The sequence below is a fragment of the Acipenser ruthenus genome, chromosome 8 (assembly GCF_902713425.1).
Source record: "Acipenser ruthenus chromosome 8, fAciRut3.2 maternal haplotype, whole genome shotgun sequence".
Taxonomy (NCBI): Eukaryota; Metazoa; Chordata; class Actinopteri; order Acipenseriformes; family Acipenseridae; genus Acipenser; species Acipenser ruthenus.
The window spans coordinates 53749763-53775967 of record NC_081196.1 but is presented as its reverse complement, the minus strand read 5'-3'; the positions used below and the strand labels follow the sequence as shown (position 1 = coordinate 53775967).

Here is a 26205-nt window from a genome sequence, read left to right as displayed (position 1 = left end):
TACTATGAACGCCCCGTTATCTGATACCTGATACCATGTATGACTATTCATGAGATACGCCTTTTTTTTTTTTCGACTTGTCTCGGCTCCTGTCGCTCCCACTCGGCAATTGAATGGTTTTCTCGGCTTTTTCCGGAGAAAAAACGACTAAACACCCGTTTATTGCGTTGCTATAATGATGTCGGACCCAGTCCGACAAAGGACCTGTGAGGAATAATTGCAATGTCGGACCCAGTCCGACAATGGACCGCAAAGGGTTAATCTATGAAGCCAACCATACACCATGAGACATGCCTCATGTCACTGGTTATCCACAGTAAAGCTCAGGTCATGGCAGCAGGTGCAGCATCTGCAGCATTTATGATTTGTCTAACATGTCCAAATCCTGCAAGTGTATCTTGATAGCCATAAGGCTGTAATTTATATAGCAGCAGTGTAATCTGGACTTGCATGGGGCAAAATGTTTTTGTGTGTGTCCTCATGGAAGCCATTAAAGGCATTTAACATTTATGTATGCAGCTAATCCTTCTAGAAATGTATGTTAGCCAATAGGGCCATTCCATGAAAATAAAAAGGTTACATTGTATATGTCAGGGGTGGCCAATCCTGGTCCTGGAGAGCCGCAGGGTCTTCATTCCACCCGAGTTCTCAATTAATTGAACCAATTATTTTCTTAATTGGAGCAGTCTGATGTCATCAACATCAGACTGCTGGCAAGCCTGACATTTTGATAACCATACTTGTATATTATGGATTCCCAGGATTACAAAAATCTTGGACTCTCAATTAGTCTCACATCGATGACTATCAGCAACAAAAAATACAATTTTCCACTGAATGGCCTAGTTATACATCTTCTCTGTGGATCTACTTCCCCAGTATCATTAGAGATGACACTTAGTGGAAGTTAAAGACCCGCTTGTTACCCACCTTTGAGTCAGTGAGGTCTACCCATTTCTGGATCTCCCAGAAGGTGTCTGTGAGATCCTTCAAGCAGCCCTCGGGGTCTTCCTCTGTGCTGCTCACCTCCTCAGAAGCCGCCCCGTCCTGCGAGTGCAGCCGAAGGAGTTTGTCTGCCAGGGCACAGCCCTTTCTGCACAGCGTGTCAATCAGGGAGGACTTCTGTTTCTCCATGTCACTAAGACAGGAATACAACAAAGCATTTAGCTGGAGTCACACAGAACTAAAGCCTGCAGAAAATGGATACAACTCAACTCGATTTTTTAAGCTAAAAAAAAAATTAAATAAAAGTATGATGTAAGGAAAATAACTTTTTTTTCACTTCGAGTTTGATGGTTAAAACTGTTAAATGTCTAATACGAATTTAACTAATAATTAGAAATAACCCTCGGTCACAAGACAATGAAATGCATGTGTCTTATGATAATAAATTGAATATATTATATTTCAATGCATCTCATTCAATTCTGTTAAATATTTTAATAAGATTTTCAGTCCCCTTAATCATTTTCTAACAGTTTAATTGTATGATGAATATAAGGGAAATGCAATATTAATTCCCATTTAATAAAAAAATTAATAAAAAAATTAATTAATTAGATGTGTTACAATTGGAAGACCTAAATTTAACCTGGTAGAACAATGTGATGGTGCTTCTGGAATAGACATCTCAGCTGGTCAAGTTAATTTATCTACAATGAATTCTGCTAAACACACATTACAAACTACCTTAAAATGTACTCAAATTAGATGTGACTGTATATTATGACAAAAATACTGCAGCCCAAAAAATAAAACTATGCCTGCACTCTCCTAATTAGGTAAAAGAAAACATGTGATGGAGGCAGATAGTCTATAGCGTTCTGGTAAGATGTACCTTTTGATAGTAGCAGCATCGGGCCTGGGGTCAGTCTTCATAGTGAGATGAACTGCCAGGGCCGTCTGATCAATACTGGACAAGACAACGTCTGCAGCCACAACGATCTCATTCAGTCGTTTCATCCGCTCCTGGACAGGACAAGAGATAGATTATATTAATATCACCAAAGACACAAATAAATAAATCACAATACCAGATCTCACTTTTAAACAACACAAGACAACCCACTGCATACTTGGCCATGGCTTTTAAGTAAATAAAGCTGAGGGAACACTTTGTGGCTTGGAACTGGGTTTTAGAGACTAGGTTTCAAGCCACTGCATGGCACACCAGGGGAGACTTGGGTTTTGATACAGCAAAGTTGCCCCACACTAGGTCTTCTGGTCTACTGGAACCAGGTTTCAAGCCACTGCTCCTGAAAAAGTGGTTTTGTGTTCCTTCAGCTTAAAAAATTTGAAATACTGTGGTTCAGATAACCACAACACAAGAACATTGATCAAAGCTGTCAATTCTACAATCACAGTTTCTTATACAGAAATAAACTGTATGACAGTGCACATGTTTTGGCTCTACAAGTCAGCTAGTTCCCCCTACTGACACATCAACACCACCATTCTATCCCTGTACAGACTTGACATAAAACTGCTTAGATTTGGACTGCTGACAAGAGGAGAACCTAAGGTAGCATGGATGCAGACATTTAATATCATGCCAACTGACACGCAGCTAGTACACCCACTTAGAGTTAAATAAAGCAAGCAATGCATTTAACACTGTACTTTCTAAATAAAATAAAACAAACACAAACATACATAAAAGTTTATTTACTGAAAACATGATCACCTTTTCAGAGTCCAGCTGCTGTAGTCTTGTGACATGCAAAGGCAGGTGGTTAGAAAAGGTTTCTTTTAATTCATCATACAGACCACTTGTATCCAGCCTGCAGGAGAAATAAAAGCAGAAGTGTTGGGAGCAGAAAGACAACAAAAAGCTGAAGGCGGCAGACACAACTGTTGCAAAAGCACAACAGTGCTTAGTCCACCTAAATTAAACCAGGCCTTCTAAACAGAATACTGTAAGTGGTGTATGTCTGTTTTCACGCTTTACTAAGCCTCTGTTCAAGCAGCATGAAATAAAATAAAGTCATACTTAGTCATCCATTGTATCTTCAGGTCCCTCATTGCTTCTGCAAACTCCTCCTTCACATCTTTCTCTTTATCTGTGTCCTTTTCCTTCTCTTTGCCTCCATTCTTGGTTTTATTTGGGGGTGGTATTAGATGGTAATAGACAGGTAACACATCCTGGAAACAGATCATTACAATAAAGTTTCTGATTACCATCAGTTAGTCATTAGAGTCATTGTAGGCCTTTGTTTTGAATTTAAGAATAAAGTCAATGTTATTATTTTAATACAACTGCAGACTAAGGACAAGTTCAGGAACATATTGACTTGACACAGCTGGCAGCTGTCCCTCCCGGTAAAAGAGCTAGCTGCATAATAGACTGCTTCCCAATAACACAGGGTGAACACACTGCTGTTTTCATACACAACATTAAAAATACAAAAATGTTTTCAGTCATTAAACATGTTGCCAGTATTGTTATATACACAATAAATGTTATAGTATTGCTTTAAAATAAAAAAAAGACAGATGACAGACATAGTGAAAGGTACTTAATGAAATCCCCCCCACCCATCCCTTCTTATCAATAAGGAATGGCTTCTTAGTGGTCAACCACTCCCTCCTCCTCTACACTGGCTAGAGAGGTGGTGCATTCATCATCACTCCCTCCTCATCTACACTGGCTAGAGAGGTGGTGCTGTCAGCCACTCCCTCCTCCTCCTCCTCTACACTGGCTAGAGAGGTGGTGCCTTCATCGCCACTCCCACCTCCTCTACACTGGCTAGAGAGCTGGTACCTTCATCACCACTCCCTCCTCCTCTACACTGGCTAGAGAGGTGGTGCTGTCAGCCACTCCCTCCTCCTCTACACTGGCTAGAGAGGTGGTGCTGTAAGCCACTCCCTCCTCCTCTACACTGGCTAGAGAGGTGGTACCTTCATCACCACTCCCACCTCCTCTACACTGGCTAGAGAGGTGGTGCCTTCATCACCACTCCCACCTCCTCTACACTGGCTAGAGAGGTGGTGCCTTCATCACCACTCCCACCTCCTCTACACTGGCTAGAGAGGTGGTGCCTTCATCGCCACTCCCACCTCCTCTACACTGGCTAGAGAGGTGGTGCTGTCAGCCACTCCCTCCTCCTCTACACTGGCTAGAGAGGTGGTGCTGTCAGCCACTCCCTCCTCCTCTACACTGGCTAGAGAGGTGGTGCTGTAAGCCACTCCCTCCTCCTCTACACTGGCTAGAGAGGTGGTACCTTCATCACCACTCCCACCTCCTCTACACTGGCTAGAGAGCTGGTACCTTCATCACCACTCCCTCCTCCTCTACACTGGCTAGAGAGGTGGTGCCTTCATCGCCACTCCCACCTCCTCTACACTGGCTAGAGAGGTGGTACCTTCATCACCACTCCCTCCTCCTCTACACTGGCTAGAGAGGTGGTACCTTCATCACCACTCCCACCTCCTCTACACTGGCTAGAGAGGTGGTGCCTTCATCACCACTCCCACCTCCTCTACACTGGCTAGAGAGGTGGTACCCTCATCACCACTCCCACCTCCTCTACACTGGCTAGAGAGGTGGTGCCTTCATCGCCACTCCCACCTCTACACTGGCTAGAGAGGTGGTACCTTCATCACCACTCCCTCCTCCTCTACACTGGCTAGAGAGGTGGTGCTGTCAGCCACTCCCTCCTCCTCTACACTGGCTAGAGAGGTGGTGCTGTAAGCCACTCCCTCCTCCTCTACACTGGCTAGAGAGGTGGTACCTTCATCACCACTCCCTCCTCCTCTACACTGGCTAGAGAGGTGGTGCTGTCAGCCACTCCCTCCTCCTCTACACTGGCTAGAGAGGTGGTGCTGTAAGCCACTCCCTCCTCCTCTACACTGGCTAGAGAGGTGGTGCCTTCATCGCCACTCCCTCCTCCTCTACACTGGCTAGTAGGAGTTTTGCAGCAGAGAAAGGCAAACAGATGGGAAATGGGTTGCCTTATTCAATTAGTGAAGTTTCCCATTAATAAACTGTGCAGAACAATGCAATATGAAACAACACATAGACCTTAGGCCGAAAGAGAGAGAGATGTGTGAAGAAATTGATCAGTAGTGATGGAATTGGAATTGACAAAAGCAGTGTTTACAGCTGAAAACTAATGTGACAAAACAACAACTTCACATTTATTAGTGTGCTCATTTATTACTTAACTCCCCCCATTTTCTCCCAATTTGGAATGCCCAATCGATTTTCCCCTCCACAGCAATTCCTCACAAGGCTCAGGACACCCAAAGACTCAGTGGGCATCTTCCTATCCCACAACCAAGCCAGCTTCCTTTTTCACCCAGGAACTCGAAAGCAGACGTCAGCAAGCTACCAACCTCTTTGAGCTCACTGGGCGCCTGGCCAGCAGGGTTCGCTGTAATGCGATGAGAAGAAACAGTTTGTGCTGGTTTTGCCACCCTAACCCATGGGCGCGCCAGAGCCAATGCGACACTCCCTGTGGCATCTCCAGCGAAGACCAGCCTACTTCAGCCAGGACGTGAACCTGCGCTGTACGACTCACCCTTCACACCACGCGACTGCGCTTCTACCAGGTGAGCCATTCGGGGACATGACCCCTAAATATACTTTTTTACAACAGCGAGTACTTGGTGCAGTGTCCACTTCTTAAGTTTTCTAGCATGACGTTCTGGATACACTGCATTTTATATATTTTTAGATCTTTTACGGACAGATTCAGTACCTTTTTAAATTTTCTCTGACGTTTTGATGCAGCCTGCCCCTGGGAGTCAGAATAACATACTGTAAGAAAACATGCAAACACTGCACAAATGTGGATATCACCCACCCTTACATAATCAATCATTCACCCCTTAATAATATCTACTGACAGGCACAAATCAGAATGACAGCTTTTATCAAGCAGCAATCTAACCTACAAAAAAAAAAATTATATATATATATAAGTTTTACAATAAAGTACTATTTATCAGAACTGTTACAGTAAGTTATATATACTATAAATCAATTAAGCCCAAGCAATGCATTTTTTTTTTTTTTGGAGTAAATTAAAAAAGAACCCAAACGTAGCCAGGTAAATATTCTGTGGCTTGGTCTGCTAATAATTCAGGGTTAAAGCCAGTGATCCTCGTTAAACAGTGAAACAGGAGCGTTGATGTCCACGAAGCAAGTAGTTTAATGTCTCATCTGACCATTAAGGAAGTGTGCTATGTTTCAATCTGTCACCAACTCATACAACAGTACCAGGTGAGCTTCTTGGAAGTTTATCCATACAAGAACTGACCCTCCAGCTATCTTTTTAAAGCACATATAGCAAGACCTAATAGGTACTGATGCAAATTATACTCTTGAAGGAGAAACTGGAAACTGCGTTAAAAATAGGTTCATGTCTAGATGAAAATGTGTAATACCTGGATTTAATTAATAAAGTAATATATTGCCCAGTACATTTAATCTGCTATACCCCAAAATAAGATTTACTGTAATTTAAAATGCTACCATTCTGAGCTGTGCATTAAAATAAACCTGTTATTTACCCCATGTGACTACATATTAAAAAAAAAAAAAAAAAAAAAAAATGGAAATGCCTAAATATACTACAAAAGCCAGACATTTTCTCTATTTGTGTGCCAACTATAATTTGGATTCTGCTTCAGCAAGCTTAGCTGCATGCATAAACATTAGAAGAAAGCAAAGCACCAATTTGGTGAGGGAAAAGCAAAGCTATGATCCACAGAATAAATGAAACCCAGAATTTAAAATAAACATTTTAGAATGGAGAAACAGGCCAAGAGAATGTGCACAGACATGCGCTCCTAAAGAAATACTCACTGCTTTCTTCCCATATTCACTCTTTGGCACTGTCAGCAATCCGGTCAGGTAACAGCCAGGCCCTGCTCCTTTAGGAATCCTAGACACAAAGAATAAAATAAAAGCAAACAGCAGCACGGAAGAGACAGTAGACAGCACTTGCTAGAAGAAAATATTTTGTTTCATGGCCATGTTAACTGGGCAAAATGCATGGAACACATACACTTGGAATATCTTCTAAGAACTAAGTTTTATCAAGCTGCCATGTAGAAGGTGGTCAACTTCTCCAATACTAAGAAAGGTTCATCCATTCCAAGTTGCATCACAACAGGGATATTTATCTCCAGTAGTGGGTAACCGTCATATTAAACAAGCCAGTGCAATTAACAGCTATTTTAACCTGTTCTTTTCTTTACATTTACTTATTGCAAGGATTCGAATGTTGCTGGCTGGGAGCAAGAACTTTGGAACCAACAAAATACAGTTCTGAGCCAAGAGCATTTAATGGTTTATAAAACATACAAATCAGCTATCTGATGGTTCTTTGTTTTCTGTTGTTTGTGTTCTTGCTCTCAGCCAGCAATGTGTGCTCAAACGCAGTTGGGAATTCCCAGCAATGAAATAACCACTTACTTACAACATCAGGATATCAATTACAAGGTTAAACTGGAGCAAGCAGTTGTACTAAATAAGTGATTTAATAAAATAAATAATACAAGTCTTACTTGTCATCTGGTAAAGATGTAACAAAGAAAGACTGCGAACAGTTGGGTGGCAAAGTTATCGTGTTTGCCTTCTTCTTGCTTAGAAGTGCATTTTTGTGAGTTTCATAGATGTCAAGGCTCAGTGTGTTAGACAGTCTATGCGAAACAATAAAAGGAAGGTCCTTTAGACGTTCCAATTCACAAATCTGTTCATGACGGACTTGAAGCCGTATAGTGTAGTCTCCTTTTTCCAGCTTCAAAGAATACTGCAAAAGATCATCGAAAGTCACAATTTCAGACAAATATTATACATGTATTTAGGTCAATTGTGGTAAGAAAGCAACTGCTAGTAATAATGTGGATTTTGCTACCTCATTTAAAACAAGCTATCAAAGCACAGTGCAGTGTTAGTCTAAAATAAGTATGAAGTATTTCAACCCTACCTGATGTGGGTACGCATCTCCTGACCCAATGAGTCTTTTATTCTGGTCAAACAACATCCATAGTTGGCTGTCAAATTCAGATTCATACAATAATTCACAAAGCAAGGGGCAACTGGGTGTCACCTCTCCACTTTTAGTCTGCAATGAGAGAGTAAATACCATGAACAGTTAAGGCTTGAGAAATATATCTAAAATATATAAAGCTGAAACCTTGGTTAGAGGAGAATGTGCCAGTTAAACCTTATGTTGGCTAAACTTAAACTCATGATCCAGGCAAGTAGTCATTATTGAAACAAAGTGCGGAATGCTGGGTGTCCATCACCTCCAAGTGCCAATCACTGAACCGCAAGCCAAGGGGACTTTCATACCTAATGAGCAGATCTCCGATGCAACTGGCAAAATGCTGACGTGGGAGCCCGATTTGTGTGTTGACATGTAGCACAAAGATTCATTCCCTACTGCCCCCCTTAAACCTTGGTATTTACGAAGTAAAGCTGTGCATTGAGAAATAGGTCAACTCCCATGCTCTTCCCCAAAAAGCATTTTGAATCAAATGTTCCCATAGGCCATACTTACTTGGGTAAAGTTGTAGGTCAGAACTATCTCATACAGTTGGCGATTATTTGGCAGAATATCCCTTGATGCAAGAGACCTTGTCTTTGCACTCACAGGTCTGCAAATCAGTAAAGGGGTTACAGGTAAGCATACATTCCAACAACTTGTTTCTGTTGCATCCTCAAAGACTGGACACAAACTGAACTGGGCATCAAGTATAGAAACAGATACACAAATCCATTGAAAACCTGATGAATACAAGGCAACACAACCAGAATGATGCAATGACTGACTTGCAATATGGGAAAGGTAAATTCAGGATGAGGGGTAGAAAGATAAAATAATCAAAACAAGATTTACCTTAAGGGTTGCACCCAGTTTTTAAGGTTTATGCTAGGTGAGATTTCTTCATATTTTAACGCAGATAACACTTCGAAACTAGAGATACCTTCTGAAGCATGCTGCAAACAAAAGGAAAACAGTTTTATGCAACCAACAATGAAAAGAGATTTTAATAGAATAAATTACAGATTTAGGGGCTCCCTAGTGGCGCATCCAATAAAGGTGTTCCGCGTGGACTGCAGGATGTGCCCTACAGCCTGGAGATCGCAGGCTCGAATCCAGGCTATGTCACTGCCGACTATGACCGGGGGTTCCTAGGGGGCAGCGCACAACTGGCCGAGCACCACCTGGGTAGGGAGGGCTTAGGTCAGCAGGGGAATCCATGGTTCACTGCGCACCACCGACCCCTGTGGTCGATAGGGCGCCTGCGGTTCTGCAGGGGAGCCATCAGATCTGTGTTGTCCTCCGGCACTATAGGTCTGGTGGTCTCGCTGTGGATCAGCAGTGCGAAAAATGACGGATTGGCAGGAACATGTTTCGGGGGACACATGTTCCAGCCTCCGTTTCCCAAGTCGCCGGGGGTTGCAGTGGAGAACCGGGATACAAATAATAATTGGGTATTTCAAATTGGGGAGAAAACCTGGGTTAAAAACCATTGGCAACAACTAAATAAATAAAAAAATTAAAAAATAAATAAATTACAGATTTAACAATAAAATATTCTCTACTGAAGTCCCATCTTATTATTTTAATTAGAAGCTATCATGATTAGTTAGAAATAACAAAAGTTTAAAAAGTCATTCCAAGAAGACTTTTTGGTACAAAGAATGAAACACTTACGATATGCAACTGTGATGTAGAACAGGTCACACCATGGAAAGAAATGGAATAATCAATAGTAACATCACCCAAGCTTGCCCACCATCGAGCGATGCAAAATTCAACTGTCCTCCCTTCCTGTAAAATTAAAATGAAGCCCACAATTAGATACTGATAATGTTCCAGATGAATACATGGGTTTAAGCTGAATAAAACACAAAATGCAAGAACAATTAAGAACAAACCCCTCAAAACAAATCTATGTATTTTATAATGTTTTTGGTATTTATTAAGCAATACTAGTGCAGGTTTCTGGACACCTAGATTTCCAGTAAATTAAGAGTCTTCGCATAGCCTTGACATATTGTCTTCAGTGCACAAACATGCAAGACTATTACTGTGCCAGCAGACGAGGCATATATGTAATGCATTTAGATACATAAAAAAACACCAACAGAGCTAGTTAATGGAGATTAATAAATAAACCCACAGGAGGGATTTTAAATTGCATTCAACACACAAGCACTATGGGTTTATTAAATATTGAAGGTTATATTTTGTTTCTACTGGTGTATGTTAGATTTCTAAACACTGAAGACGACAGAGTTCTCTTTGGCTTGAAAGATTATAATTAACATGTTATGTTTTGGTGAGGAACAGGAAAGTACTGTAGCTGTAATAAAGTAGAGTTGGTGAAAATACCTGCGAGACAGCATTTCATGAAATGTGTTCTTGAATTCGGCTCCACTTACCAACACAGGAAAAGCCTCAGTCAGTGACCCCTTCTCCAGAAGGGATGAAAATTTGTAAAACTCATTGGCACGATATGCTTTCTGCTTTACAAGATGAATTGCATGGAGCACAAACTTTGAAGACACGTCATGCGAGTGTGAAGTTATGGTAAGCTCTGAAAAGACAGTGTCCGCTTTACAGTTAAAAACTAGTCTGCCACTAGAAGAGGAGACATGTTATTAAGCAGAATACGTTCTTCATTTTAATCAAACACACCATACTAAAATTTGTACGCGTCAATCAAGCGTGAACCAACTGAGGTGAAACACGCCATTTGCTGATTTCCTATTTTCAGGAGACACTTAAATCTGTATTACACACGCCTTCAAACTAGACTAGACCAGTGGTTCAGGTCTTTGTTCCAACCATAATGATTACTTTTATCCAATTACTGTAAACCAGGCTGAGATTTAAACTTAGTACCTAAGAGTCACATCAATATTTTACAAATTATGGTAAAAACATGCTTGCAGCAAAGGCAATATAGGCAAGTCTTTAAATCAGGAACCAAATGTGTTGTACATGAACAGGCTATACATTAGATCCATTTATTCTTGGGGTAATGTAGAACCAACCCAAGAGTCTCTTTGTTCAAATGTCTTACCTGCCCACCTGGCTCCCTGAGGAACTTGAAGAAAGTGTCGCCTGATCTGCCCAGGTTTGAAATACACATTGTTGAAATGTACCTCATATGCAGTGGATTCATTTACCCTGTAAACACAATAGGATACGGAAACTATAAACACATTAAAACTTTTAAACAACTGCATACATAAAATCAAGATTTCCCCATCTTGTATTGTATCTAAAGAGAATACATTAAACGTAAATATATTGACATTTTTGTTCACTATTTTGTAGGCAATTACATGTATGTTACGGTTCATGTGTAAAATTGGTAAATCTATAGATTAACCGGTAAATGTGTAGATTTACCAGCTCGGCGGGTCAATGTATAAAATAACCAGTATATGTATAAAATAACTAAGGAGATGGTAGTTATAATGCTACAGCGTTTGAAGTAAATTCAGAAATAAAGTAATGTCAGAGAGCTTAATGGCAAAACAAAGCCAAAAGATTTCTGTAAGATCTGTTACGTACTTGGGGAAATGAATGAATGAATTTTTAAACTCTAGCTTTAGGACAAACTTCACTGCATCCCTTCTTGTAATTATTATTATTATTTATTATTATTATGTATTTAGCAGAGATCATGTATTAATGTTTTGTCCTCTTTACAGACATGATCAGAGACTACGTTAAAAAAAAAAAAAAAAAATAATAATAATAATAATAATAATAATAATAATAATATTCATTAGTTCTGCAGGTATTTTTTAGCTCTGTCCAATGGCAAATATGTAAACAAATTAGACAATCACACTTGAATTACTTTGTTAACCCACACATGAAATATCATACTGACTTACTTTGTTGGTATAATAACAGTTATTGGTACTCTGAACAAAGGACCAACATTTGGGGTTGAAACATCATAGCCGCACACCTGCAGGAAAAGACGATAGCTCCATTTTTTTAAGCAGAATACAAGTTCACCCATGAGAAATGTGCCAGATCCACAAAGAATGGTGAATGTCCCCCAATTAGACATAGGAATCATAAACAATTACCCAAACTTTTGGTTTTATACTTTCTTTAATAAAAGCATGACGTGCTTCAAAGCTGGGTTCCAATACTGCACCGACACAGAATTCTAATAACTTCATTATTTATTAACCAAGCAATGGAGTCACACTGTACCTCTGTATAATGCAGTCCTTCTCTGAGCCCCTGGGGATCCACCCGCATATTCACATGCCGACACTGATTCATGAGCTCCAAGTGTGAGGGACACTGAACCCATGATGCACTGCATGTTAGCGCTAGATGGAGTTGGAGGGATATCCTTTCAGAATTATCTGCAATGCAAACCAAGGGGGATTAAAGAAATGAGAGGATCTACTGGAATATCATTTGATGGCAAGTGTATTAGACATTAAAAGATAAATGTTTAAGCAAAAAGCCTATTTAATGTGGTTTATATTCACAAACCTAACTGAACTGGTAAAAGGACATTTGTTACCATCATTAACCCTTTGCGGCCCTATGTCGGCCCTGGTCCGACATTGCAATTATTCCTATCCGGTCCAATGTCTGACCCTGTCCGACATCACCAAATAAAACGCAAAACGGGTTTCTAGTCGTTTTTTCTCCGGAAAAAGCCGAGAAAACCATTCAATGGCCGAGTGGGAGCGACAGGAACCGAGACAAGCCAAAAAAAACCCACAAAAACAAAAGGGGCGTATCTCATGACTAGTCATACTTGCCCCTGGCATCAGATAACGGCGGCCATAAGGAAACAAGGTGGCTGATACTGCATCAAGGCTCAGAGAATATCACAGACGTTTGCAGAGCTTTTTTCAGATGTTATAGTAATAAAATAATGACTTGGATCGCATGATTGAGGCGTTTGGTGATAAAACAAGTGATCAGGAGATGACTGATCGGTATGTACGACTATTATTATTATTTATTTCTTAGCATATGTAAAAGCTATAGCAAACGAAAGGGTGGGGTGACACTTAAAGATGCCTAGTGAGTGTTTTGTTGATATGCAGGGCCTTTTAAACCCGTTTGACTGTGGGGAAAAAAAAAAAAACTTTTAAACAGCGAGTCTAAAATTAACTGCACGTGTGAAAATAAATTGGACCTGACGCGCCTGACACGCACCTAATAAATGGACTGCAACTAAAAAATATTTATTTCCCTTCACTTGCAGGTAATCAATGGAATGACATACAGTGGTGCTCATATGTATTGACACCCTCATGATAAAAAAAAAATCCTTATATAACAGAACACCAATGCCTGAAATAAAATGAGAAAATATGAATCAATTCACGACACAGTCACAATAAGGCAAGTCAAAAAGTACCGGTGTTTTCCGGGAAAACTGGTTCAATCCCGACTGCATGGTCTGAAGGTGAAGAAATTTCGACAGGGTTCCTGAGGTAGACGCCACGATGGTTACCAACAGTAACTGTAAAACCCAGATTACTGGTTGGCAATGATGCATGCTGAGTGAGGTAGTCATACGCCTTATCAACCTGGCAGACAAGATAGAACAAACAATGTGAAAACTGCATTTACTGTACTGTAAGTGATCATTTTGGGGCAGTATGGGATGGACATAATGGTAAGGTTTGGGTTTTCATCGGGATATTTCTGGATGTTTATATTACAGAACACTGCAAAACCACGATTGTTGCAATTTAACCACACACAATAATGCTGAAACAGCTAGGACACCTTTGAACTTGTTTGGTTTTTCTTCCACAACTAAGGGGATCTAACTATTTTGCTTTCTTGGCTGTCAGGTCTGCATTCTCAGCAGCACTGCAGTGTAGTCAAACAAAAGAAAGTATTAATACCTGAATAGTCCCATGACCTTGTGCAAATACTTCAATGTCATCCATCTTCACAGCTGTATTTTCTAATGCCCTTCTTACAGCAAAAGCAGTGGGTTGGATTCCATTAGATTTCAACCCTAAAAAAACAAATTTGTACATTGTTTAGTCAGGTTTTTTTCCCCCCATTTAGATAACCAAATTATTTGTAAGATATACACGAAATATGTACAAATACCTTTACATTATGCACCATTTACCTGAGAGCACCAGAGCAATGCCACCACAGGCATTTGGGGAGGACATCGATGTCCCGTTCATTAGCTGTGTGCCACGGAGCGTCCAGTTTGGAACAGAAGCGATCGCACCCCCAGGAGCACTGATACTGACGCCAAGGGCTCCATCAGTGCTGCAGTCACAAGCATAAGGGGTTACTATGGTACCACTCTGTATTATAAAATACACTCAGAAACTAATAAACCCCTATCAAGTATGGCTGAATCAGGATTTCAAAGATGCAGGTTTCTTTTTGGAACTACATTAACATGTATTATCACAATAAACGTACATACAATCGTAAGAGTGTAAATGTATGAAGCCTTAATGATAAAAGAATGCCCTTTCACAATTCAATTATGTTTAAGAATATAAACCACACAAAACAGTTTTTTTGCTTAAATCCCCATATCATAATACAACTTTATTTCAATATGTTCAAGTTTATGCTGTGGCATTCATTTTTCTTAAAGTTTTACAGCCTAATATTTAAAAAAGGCCACTAAGCATCCCAAAACGACATCCAGCTGTAGTCAAAAGTTTACATACCTCAATTGAAATTTATAATTTTTAGACATTTCTTGAAAACAAATTACAGGAAAACTCTTCTGTAGCAAAAGTTTAGCTTTTGTGGATGAGGGAAAAAAAGTTTCAAGAAACTGTTGTCTACAATTATTTATTTCAACTTTTTTTTTTTTTTTTTTAAACACCAATTCAAAATTACATGGAAAATAAAATTAATATCTAGTTGAGGCACCTTTAACAATAATAACCTCTTTTAAATGATTAGGACATTTGTCAATGAGCTTTTGGCATGATTCTTTAGTGATTTTTGACCATTCTTCAACGCAAAATTGTTCCAGTTCATTCAAATTCCAAGGACTTCTCTTGTGCACAACCTTCTTCAACTCATACCAAAGATTCTCAATTGGATTTAGATCTTTGACTAGGCCATTCCAGAACCTTGATTTTATTCTTCTTTAACCATTCTGAAGTAGATTTTGATGTGTAATTTGGATCGTTGTTGTGATGCGCTTTAAACCAAGTTTTGTAGCGGATGGTTTCAGATGACCGACCAATATCTTTTGGTATGCTATGGAATCCATCTTTAAATTTCCTGTGCCATTAGAGGAAAAACAGCCCCACAGAAGAGGTATACTTGACTGTAGGCCTCACCAGATTTTCTCCAAACGTAACGAATATCTTTGAAAAGATTGCTGTGACGTTTCATTGCTCCATAAAACCTTTGACCAGAACTCATATCCATCATTCAAATGCCGTTTTTGCAAACTTTAAGCGATTCCTTGGCCTGCGACCATTGATACCTTCACCATGCAATACTCAACCTATGGTTGAAATGGAAACCCCAGTCCCATTTGCAGCCAATTCACTTTGGCTCCACTGGAATTATCTTTGGCAGTCAATGTCGGATTGTGATTAACCTTCCTCACAATGCTTCTACTTGTTCTTGGTGAAGAACCTTCTTTCTTCCAGACCGAGGGAGCGTTGTGACAGTACCATGAGTCTTGTACTTCTTGATATAGAAACAATAGTTGAAATTGGGATACTCAAATGCTTGGAAATCTTCTTGTATACTTCTCCAGCTTATGGCAATAAATCATGTTCTGCCTAAGGTCTTCTCTACTTTTTCCCCCCCATATTGACTTATTGGTAATGCCAGCAATTATCCAATGCCTAACCCTTTTATACTCTCTAAGAATGTTCACCTACAGTCCAGCATTTTCTACACTTTTCTAGAATCAGGTTCTGCAGCATTATCATACTGAAATTTCTAGCACCTTGTAGACAATACTATCATAGCAGCAAAGGGTACGAATACTTTTGAATTAGCATTTTTGGAGTTTTTCAAAAAAATTGCTGAAATAAATGCATACATCTATTTCTTGTAACTTTTTTTTTCCTCATCCACAAAAGCAAAAAACTTTTCCTACAGAAGTTTTTCCCTAAAATTCTTTGTTTGAAAAATTTCTAGAAATTATAAAATTACCATTGGGGTATGTAAACTTTTGACTACAACTGTATATAACCGACCATTTACTTGTAATATTTCTCAAAAAAGGTAGGCATCTGTTCCCCTACCCCCAACAAGATACAAAACAAACTGAATTCTTGTCTGTCTTGTAGCATAATCTCCACACTTTTATTATATTCCAATACTGTTTTCACACTGGCACTTCACTACTGGACTAACTAATCCACTTCCCAGAGTAATTTTACCCCGCATTAGTGAATGTAAGCAAACTCTTACGTAGGTCCCCTGGATGACCAAGTGTACTGGTTAGCTGGAAGCTTCTCTCGAAGGGAATATTCAGCAGTCATCATGTCAGGAGTAACATAGGCACCAACTCCTACAATAACACAAGAGACCAATTTACAGGGAAAATAGGTTATTTATTCTTTAGGCTTGCTTTCACATTTTGAAATTAAGATAACATATTAGCACACTGTTGTCTGTGAAGTTAAAAGACTTACAATATGACAAATACTTAAAAACGCTACTCTTCAAAAAGTTTTCAATGTTACAGTAATGTAGTTCTAGCACGTAAGGAAAATTATAAATTTAAATAGTGTTATTGTTGTAGATATAGAGCCACAAAGATTTGACCATATTCATATATCCAATATAATCTAAAATTAAATGTAAAAGTCAGCACAGCTATGGTCAAAGCTTTAGCATCAACCTATAGAATTAACAATTTTTGCTTCAAAAAGTTGAATGAAACCTGCTGAATAATGCTACGTTAACATAATAAATGACATACCACTTTGTCAGTTTTCCAGTACTTAACGAAAAACTGACAAATTGAAAAATGTGACATTTAGAAATCTAACATGAAATTTTATGGCTATTATGGTTTCGGTAGACTTTTGCAATATCATTTTGTTGTTTCTTTGATTACATGATGTTAAATAAAAGATAAAAACTATGTTCATATCATTTTTTTTTTTTTTTATATAAATTTAGTCGTTGCCAATTATTTGTATTATTTTCTCCCAATTTGATATGTCCAATTATTTTCGGCTGAGCTCACAGCTACCACCCCTGCGCGGACTCGTTAGGGCGAAGACAAACACATGCTGTCCTCCGAAGCGTGTTGTCAGCCAACCACTTTTTTTTCATACTGCGGACTCACCATGCAGCCATCCAAGAGCTGCAGCGTCTGAGGACAATGCAGCTCCTGGGCAGCTTACAGGCAAGCCCGCAGGCGCCCGGCCAGACTACGGGGGTCGCTGGTGCGCGGTGAGCCGAGGACACTCTGGCCGACCTAACCCCCCACCCCCCCCCCCCCCCGAGCAACGCTCGGCCAATTGTGCGCCACATCCTGGGAGCTCCCCTCCACGGTCGGCAGGGGAATAGCCTGGACTCGAACTGGCGACGTCCAGGCTATAGGACACATCCTGCACATCACGCTGAGCGTTTTTTACTGGATGCGCCACTCAGGTGCCCTTATGTTCATATAGTTTTAAACATTTTTTATTATTATTATTATTATTATTATGCCTCAATCTTAAAATTCTAGGTGATGCAAAATGTTTGGCCATAACTGTAGATGTAACACAACTAACTGAATAGTAAAGCAAAAGCTGAGGCAATCCAAAGTTATCCTTTTTATTTCTTTTGTGTACCTATTACACTGGATGTAGTCCCTCCTGGACATCCCACAGTGGAAAGGCACGGACCATTATTGCCGGCACTTGAAACATAGATCACATTGTGCTTCCACACAGCTTCATTGATCACTTCACATATTCTTCTAAAAAAACAAAACAAAAACATGAGTGATCAAATAGATTAATTTACCGCATTCTTTAAAAGACTTGCACAACAGATAAGACGTTTAACCTTTAATAAATGTTTGTTACAAAATCTGAAAGAGAAGTTGTGTTTTCGCTTTTTTAATAACTGCAATTTTATAAGTGGGAGATGATATGGAAAACACATTAACTGCCATGGTGTAATTTGCTCACTGATTCTGTAAAATAAATTCCCTTTGGAAGACAAGTACCTAGGATAAAACATGAAAATAATTGTTCACCTACCCAGAGTTTGGCCAATGTGTTGCCTCTCCATAGCTATAGTTAACAAGATCACATTTATACTTTATAACTTCTATCATCTGCCAAGAAAAAAACAAACAACACATATTACAACATTGCTCTGTTGGAACTTGGTCCATATCTCGATCACAGGTTCCAGGACCTTATTTGAAAATGTACAGGGAGCGATAGACAACCTTGGGACTTTTGGCCCACCTCGTCTTTGTTCCAGCTATGTGATTAAATATCATAACCTCCAACCAAGTCCTTAAATACTAATCTGTGACTGTATAGCACACAAAACACTAGTTCTGATTTAAGCTGTCACGAAGCTGGGAATGGGGCAATGCAATACTCACAGCTCTGATCAGGCCTGTCCCAGTCTCCATGGTGCTTAGTCTTGTATCTCCTATCTTGATTGCAAGGATCTGAGCCCCAGGTGCAACCCCATTTCGTTCAGGCTCCTCTGGGAAGTAACCTGCGGCAATACTGGCTACGTGGGTTCCATGTGCGCCTTAATGGAAAGATGAAGCACAGGAGATTTCACTGAAACAAACTTTATACTTGTGTTTGTTTTTATCTTTCAAAAATATAAAATCATACAAAAATAGGTAATTCTAGAATGTTAAATGACGGGGAGGAGAGAGAGAGAAAGGTGGGGGGGCGTGTCTTAGAAGAACATGTTGTTAATAGTTTTGGGTTTTCAGACAATAATCGTTTTCTGACTTGCAGTAGTTTGCACAGGCTTGAATTTTTTGGGGAAAATGTTCCAATGGAGAGGATATTTCTAAAATTCACAAAATGATTTCAACTACAGTATGAACCATACCTGCTTCAAAATTTTGCACATTCAAATTTGCTTGATTATGTCAACTTGTCTGAAAGTTTGCTCATCTCTAGTCTTTTACCCGTTTCAAAGTTCTTAAAATACCTTGTAAAAAAACAATGTTAATGGTCTCACCTCCACTGGTCACGATGCAAAGAATGCTGCCTTCTTCGTAAATATTAACAGAGTAATTCAGCATTTCTGAATTACCCAGAGATGCATGCTCTTGGGCTTCCTTGTAATTTCGGAGCACAGTACAGCAGCCAAGGTCCCCGCACTCTGATGTATCTAAACAGGCTCTAAAAGAAATGAAAAGATTGCTGTGACGTCACACTTTGAACTTTTAAGTGATTCATTCTACGAATGGCTGTGTGGCTTTCAAGAGTAGGGGAGTGCAGGGCAGATACAGTGTTGATTAACAAATCGACAGCTTGTGCTGCAAATCCACAGAAAACCATTGATTCTTCCAACAAAATCACAGTCAGAACAAGTGAACAGGAAAGCAAATCACATTTTATTACGCAACAATCATTTCAACAATTATTTACCAAACATAACACCTAGAAAAGGGTTTGCCATTTCAGTTTAGCATGTCATATTGTTAAAGAAAAGTAATACAATTACACATCAACAATGTAAAAAAAGTTTTCATAATTACAAATTCACTTCCACATAAACATCCCCCTTCTAATTTGCATTTCACATTTCTTCTGGATAGGTTCAGGAACTGCAGCAATTTCACCATCACTTAGTAAATCTCCATCAATTACACAGACGTTAGATGTAAACTCAGCTTTTTCATTTACTTCGCTTAGGCCTAACCACTGTTCAGATAAGCATACACCACACTTACATTTTGCCTGAGTCTGTTTAAGGTTTGCTAAAATGATGAATAACTTCACATTCCTTTTTTTTTTGTATTTACATTTTTCTAATGCCACTTTCATTTTCTACATCTAGACAATTTTGTCTGTGCAAGTGGGATTTCAAACTCAGAGGAACTCATAACAATATTGCCACAAAGCGAGAGACAAACATTTGAACTGCTTGAAACGTAGAAAAAAAAAAGAAAAATCAAATTACCAAATTAACAAGCAATCGATCAAGTATCAAATGTTTTAGGTGGCATAAACAACTTGTGCCAAACGGCATTCAAACAGTTAATTCTTTTTTTACAGATTCAACACTTATCGTTGTTTATCCCTTACTGAAAACACACACACCACGCACAGGGAAATTAGCAATTTTCAGATGACCCACTGCTTAAAACCCGTTTACACAAGAAAAAGCACTCAAATCACACATCCACGTTATTTCCCGTAATGGTTCAGCTGCTTGTGTCGTGAGCTCAAATCTCACAGCCAGACTCTTGTTGGTACCATTTCATCACTATAAAAGTATTTTAGAAATATTTACCTCCAGGTCTCTCCGTCATGCCAGACCAGGCAGTCATAAACTGGCCCAGGGTCACTGTACTTCTTCTCTAGAGAATTAAGCAGCTCTGTGTGACACTGCAGTTCTTCTTTTAGCAGCTTCTCTGCCTTCAAGTGAAAACAAAACAGTGAAGCCCACTTAAGATCATTCCCTGGTTACACAGACGTTCAATATTTCTGGTTCCATTATTTTTGTACATTTATACAGAACCTACTAACAATTCTTATAAAAAAACATTAACCCTTTGCGGTCCATTGTCGGACTGGGTCCGACATTGCAATTATTCCTCATAGGTCCTTTGTCGGACTGGGTCCGACATCATTATAGCAACGCAATAAACGGGTGTTTAGTCGTTTTTGTCTCCGGAAAAAGCCGAGAAAACCATTCAATTGCCGAGTGGGAGCGACAGGAGCCAAGACAAGTCGGGGAAAAAAAAAAAAAAAAAAAAAAAGACGTATTTCATGAATAGTCATACATGGTATCAGGTATCAGATAATGGGGCGTTCATAGTAAACAAGCTGGCTGAGTGCGTCAGCGCACTGAGACTATCATGGACATTTGCAGAGCTTTTTTCAGATGTTATAGTAATAAAATAATGACTTGGATCGCATTATTGAGGAGTTTGGTGATAAAACGAGTGATCCGGAGATGATCGATCGGTATGTACGACTATTATTATTATTATTATTTATTTCTTACATAGCTGAACGCTATAGCAAACGAAAGGGTGGGGCGGGGCTGGAGATGCCTAGTGTGTGCTTTGTTGATATGCAGGGCCATTTAAACCTGTTTGACTGTGAAAAAAAATACTTTTAAACAGCGCGTATAAAATTAACTGCGCGTGTGAAAATTAATTAGACCTGGCATGCCTGACGCGCGATTAATAAATGGACCGCAAAGGGTTAAATATCTGAACAGCTGTCCTGGTCACATCCCATAGAATTACAATGCAGATGGTGTATTGCATTCCATCAATCATGTAAAATAACCACTCTCTGTCTCTGAAAATCAAGTATGTGCACTATTTAATTATTACGAACCAGTAGTGTGCCAGTCAAGTTTACCTGGGAGAGATTAGTGTGGGTGCTGTCAAATTCCTCTTGTTTTCGGCAGGCTTCAGCCAGTGCAGCTCTATGGGCTGGGTCCCATAGCTTCTCTCGTCGCTCTTTCTGCAGAGTACAAAAACATTTGTAGGGAAGCAGAAGGACAAAGGTAAGGTTTCCTACATATGTAAAATATGCTCTATACTGTACATTTTTAATAAAGCACTAAAAGATGCTGAAATGGTTACGTGAAGTGCAGTTCTAGGATGTACGGATATCACAGCTGCGACTTCAAGGGTGGAACTGGGAAATGAACCCAGCAATATGGCAGACGTGTCCAGACAAATGAATCAAGAGCTTTTGGTGACATTTGCTTGTGTCCTCTATTGAGGACACAAGCAAAATGTCACTATAAAAGACTAACAACAACAAAAGGTTTTCAATAAGCATTCTCGGTCATCTAATACTCGATTGGTTTAGAAAACAAATCCCATGCTGACATTATGCCATGACCTTTTGTATAACTGGCACTTGAAAAGGTCACAGATCTTGGTTTACAGGGCTCCCTATAAATAAAATCCTACTTTTATATTTAGTCAGCTACTAATCTGCTATAGCAGTCTCCACATTTAATTATGGAAAAGCACAGACAAAACTGCCAAATATATACTGGCAATATACATTGTCCTTCTGTCTCTTTTCTCGTCCCTGTATTCCTCCACCCACTTTCATTTTGAATATTCACTTATTTGTAGCATATAAATTGTGTACGCAATGCTGCACCACCTCCTGCCAATTTGCAAAGATTATTGGCAAGGAAAGTATACTTGGGTCATTTCATAGCATGTGTTTGTCCATGACAGTGTAGTACAGGGGTGTCCAATCCTGGTCCTGGAGGGCCGGTGGCCCTCCTGGTTATTGTCCCAACTGTGTCCTAAATTACTTAATTGGACTAATTATTACCAATTATTGTGCTAATTAAGGCAATAAGGGTACAGTTGGAACAAAAACCAGGAGGGACACCTGGTTTTTGTTTCAATTTGAAAATGAAGGATTCATAAAAGTTGTTGGCTAGCAGAAGGGACCTGCTTCATATATATTTTGACTTCTGTAAACATACCAACATTAGATTTCACTGTTCTGCCAAAGTGAAAAGAAGTTATTTTATATTTTGCCAACGACACTATTGAAATGGACGCACATGTGCAGGTAAAGCAACCTAAAGAATGACTGTCCGATCAGAGACAGGTTCCCCTATTCGCTCCCTGATTTACACTCTCAATAACTTGTAGAAAAGACTGGCTCAACTACAATTGGATAAGACTCATTACAATTAAAGTGACTATCCAGGAAGTAAAACTCTAACATGCGATAATTGTACCTGCACGGATATGCACAACATAATCAGGTACAGTAACTCATTCAGTTGTTCAGCTTTATTACATATTGCTTTGACACGGTCTCAATACACATACATAACACACAGACATTACCTGTAGTCGTTCTTTCAGAGCCTTTGGGAAAAATTCAAAGCCGTTCTTGACACCAATGTGATATTTTCCGGAAGGATTTTTCCAAGTCACAGGAATCTGCAAAGACATGAGTAATTGCTGTTTAACTCACAGTGTACATGAATAAAACAAAAACATGCAGATATTTTACAATGCATTTAGCATCGAGGTGGTAACCACGGTTTTAAAGCATACATACTTGTGTATTTACAAATATAACAACTGTACTCAGAAGGACCCTGGATTTTTAACAGTATTTGCTTGCTATTATCTGATTTAATATTTCCCTTGGAAAAAGTAAACTGAATTTGCCCCAAAAACAGATTTAGGTAAAACAACAATTTTGATGACAATTGAGACGTCTTAAGCAATGCAGGGTGGAGTGCTGCACTTAACTCCTCGGTGCTGCGCTCCCACTCAAATTAAAATTAGAATTGGTGGGTGGAAGATAATTCAGGGGTTCACACATGTGGAGCTTTTAATCCATTAAAGACCAGGACCTTACTCCAAAAAACATCTTTAACTGTTCAATTGAACATAGGTGTACAGAAGGACCTGGTTAAGAATGGACTGAAAGTGCTACGAGTGAGTCTCACTGTTCTGACGCATCATTGCTCACAAACTAGCTTTAATTATGCATATCTAAAGCTATAGCACTTGTTAGTTTGCCATTATTTTCAAGAACTATTACACATGTCTTTTAAATAAAAGTAACATATCCTTCATGACAGATTTAAGTTTGTTCAATTAAGATTAAAAACTACCATGTTCAAGTTACTTTGTCTCATCTCATTTTGTCCATATAATACATTGAATTTTTTATTCTAGTTGTCTGCCATAAACACGATAGACAGATCTGTGTCTAATCTGTTTAATCGGTGTCATCTACTAATCAGCTACTTTGGATGCGGTTTGCTTTTGTATTGCTGGCATTAAACAACTGTGCTTTAGCTGGTCCAGCAGGTGAGTTAGTGTCTGTAATAAGATTCATAATTCAAAAATATGACCTTAAGTGTTCTCCCAGATAGTCCAGGAATGGTTCCATCCTTTGGCTCCACTACTGTAGATGTGTCCACATCGCCACTGCCTGTACTGTCAATAATGTCTACAATCTTGGGTTTTCCATCACTTGTTATCTAGAAAAATGAAAAATGCAATTTTCAGTATTTCTTTTGAACACATTTTCATGATTAATCATGCTTTTCATGTTTACGCATAAACATGAATGGTGACATTATATCAGCTAGTAAAAGAGCAGCTAAAAATTGTTACTAAACATGCATCTTATTTATTACAGAAATGGTTAAGCATGTGGCTGCTCCAGTCTGTCTTCAAGCGCTGTGAGAGGGAGAATGTCCCCTCAGGGTTAACAAACTAGTAGCAGAGCTGGACATGAGCAAGAAAACTGACAAACTTGTGCATCATAAGTGAATGTGTAACAATGAGTAAATTAAAACCACATTCGTATTAAGGAAACACTAAAAAGAAAAATACAGAAATGACCATAAAGATTCTAGTTCAAAACATTCGAATTATTAATATACAATACTATGATATTATATTGCTCATATGAATGACATTTCGCTCCTATTAAGATCGACATTCCCTTAAGAATCAAATAATTATTTGGCAACTACAATGGCAGATTATGCGGTTCTTCAGTCTCGCTTACTGTACATGGCATGAAATTAAACATGTTTATTTTGACTTGGTTAAAAATCTCTTTCTTGAAATAATAAAAAAATCTATAAAAACCGAGGCTGTTTGGCTTATGATCTAATGTTCTATAAATGTTTTTGTTTCTATCAGTCTTAAGTTTGCAACAACAACGGTTGTTTCTGTAACAAAGCAAAATAAATGGGATTAACATTAAATGATTTATGTACCTCTGTTTTTGTATGTATTATATTGCAATCTTTTTAACCACTCTTTGTTATCTAAATCCAGAATAAACCCAACAAATAATATATGCAACAAACACACAGTCTGACACCTTGTCATCCGGTACATACCTTGCGAATAAATGAAATTACAGAAATGGGAGGAAACAAATAGTATTCACAGTTTACATAAATGCTTTTGTCAACCACTAGCAGTAGTACTGCGATACCGACAATACCATAGCTGTTTAAATGTTACTTATTTTCTTGTAACAAAAACACGATATCGAAGGAAAGCAGGATCTTTAAAAAAAAAAAAACATCGAGTGTTTTTAGTTGGTGACTAAATTAACTAAGGCCTCTTCAGAGTCGCTCCTGTCTCAAATCTTTAACACCCTCCCCATGGCCATGTACCGCCGGGTTACGATCGTACGTTACCCTCGAGGCTGTCTGAATGAGGCCTGTGCTCTCCGTAATACCCCTGTTGGAGTTACCTGCATCCCCGGGGCTCCTGGGTCCACGCCGGTATCGAGGATGGCGATGAGGACTCCTCTGCCATCATACTCTGGGTTACGGATGAGGAAAGACGCGGCCCCGGTCTCTTTTTTAGGAAGCAGCCCATGGAAAGGGAAGGATTCGTCAGCTGGATGAGCGGCCATGATCTGACAGAATGACGATGAGAAACAATAAAAAAAACCAAGCAGCAGAAATGATGAGAGGCTGCGGAAAAGCACACACTGAACAGTGCACTGACTCACACATTTAAAGAGACAGTGCACAGTTTGCAATGCAATGCTCAGTAAAGTATCTACCCACAATTGTGGGTCTGGTCTCACCTCGACTCGGTTTAGGTTTGCCAGCCACCTCCGAGGTACAAAAAACATGACATCCAAACAATTTCATTTAAATTATGAAACAACAAACATCATAGTTCATATATCCAATGCCAAACCGTTTATATTATAGACATATTAAGCATGCTTTAACGCAGTATCAGTTCATCTTACCTATAGTGGATGTCCCGGATGACGCTTTTGAACGGCCCTTGTCCCTTTAATGTACAATTATGTGATAACTGAATGTATGGGGATATAACGAGATACTTAGCTATAATAATTAAACTACTACACAACAACCCCCCATTTTTCTTTACTTTTAATGGTACAGTATTGTATTTATATAAGCCTACTAAATAGTGTGTCTTTTAGTTGCAAACATAATTATCTGCAATACACATTTAGTAATGTGTGCATGAGTTTGGAGAGGGTATAGCTGCAGACTCAGAGCCTCTAGCATTTCCTAGAGAAAGACTTGTGCTCTTAAAAAC

The 26205-nt window shown here is 39.2% G+C and overlaps 1 protein-coding gene across 3 annotated transcripts in view; it reads right to left on the bottom strand.

Annotated features, from left to right (window-relative positions):
• LOC117407311 (tripeptidyl-peptidase 2-like) overlaps window positions 1-25949 on the bottom strand; it is a 28244-nt gene extending 2295 nt beyond the window's left edge. The window contains exons 1-29 of one of the 3 annotated variants that reach the window (XM_059029281.1): window positions 25886-25949; window positions 25373-25540; window positions 24006-24134; window positions 22981-23076; window positions 21509-21613; window positions 20427-20551; window positions 19146-19309; window positions 18544-18698; window positions 18188-18264; window positions 17774-17901; window positions 16395-16494; window positions 14110-14258; window positions 13874-13989; window positions 13378-13549; window positions 12204-12361; window positions 11873-11949; window positions 11047-11153; window positions 10403-10557; window positions 9672-9788; window positions 8850-8950; window positions 8511-8607; window positions 7935-8072; window positions 7513-7757; window positions 6809-6887; window positions 5700-5738; window positions 2990-3141; window positions 2684-2780; window positions 1838-1968; window positions 931-1138 (exon numbers count right to left, since the gene is read on the bottom strand). In XM_059029281.1, the coding sequence (XP_058885264.1) occupies window positions 931-1138; window positions 1838-1968; window positions 2684-2780; window positions 2990-3141; window positions 5700-5738; window positions 6809-6887; window positions 7513-7757; window positions 7935-8072; window positions 8511-8607; window positions 8850-8950; window positions 9672-9788; window positions 10403-10557; window positions 11047-11153; window positions 11873-11949; window positions 12204-12361; window positions 13378-13549; window positions 13874-13989; window positions 14110-14258; window positions 16395-16494; window positions 17774-17901; window positions 18188-18264; window positions 18544-18698; window positions 19146-19309; window positions 20427-20551; window positions 21509-21613; window positions 22981-23076; window positions 24006-24134; window positions 25373-25537 (3582 nt within the window). In that variant the 5' untranslated portion in view covers window positions 25538-25540; window positions 25886-25949. Of the gene's footprint in view, window positions 1-930; window positions 1139-1837; window positions 1969-2683; window positions 2781-2989; window positions 3142-5699; window positions 5739-6808; window positions 6888-7512; window positions 7758-7934; window positions 8073-8510; window positions 8608-8849; window positions 8951-9671; window positions 9789-10402; window positions 10558-11046; window positions 11154-11872; window positions 11950-12203; window positions 12362-13377; window positions 13550-13873; window positions 13990-14109; window positions 14259-16394; window positions 16495-17773; window positions 17902-18187; window positions 18265-18543; window positions 18699-19145; window positions 19310-20426; window positions 20552-21508; window positions 21614-22980; window positions 23077-24005; window positions 24135-25372; window positions 25541-25714; window positions 25817-25885 lie in introns of those variants that run through there. The other 2 variants (XM_059029279.1, XM_059029280.1) reach the window with 2 other exon arrangements.
• Between the last annotated feature and the right edge of the window lie 256 nt (window positions 25950-26205).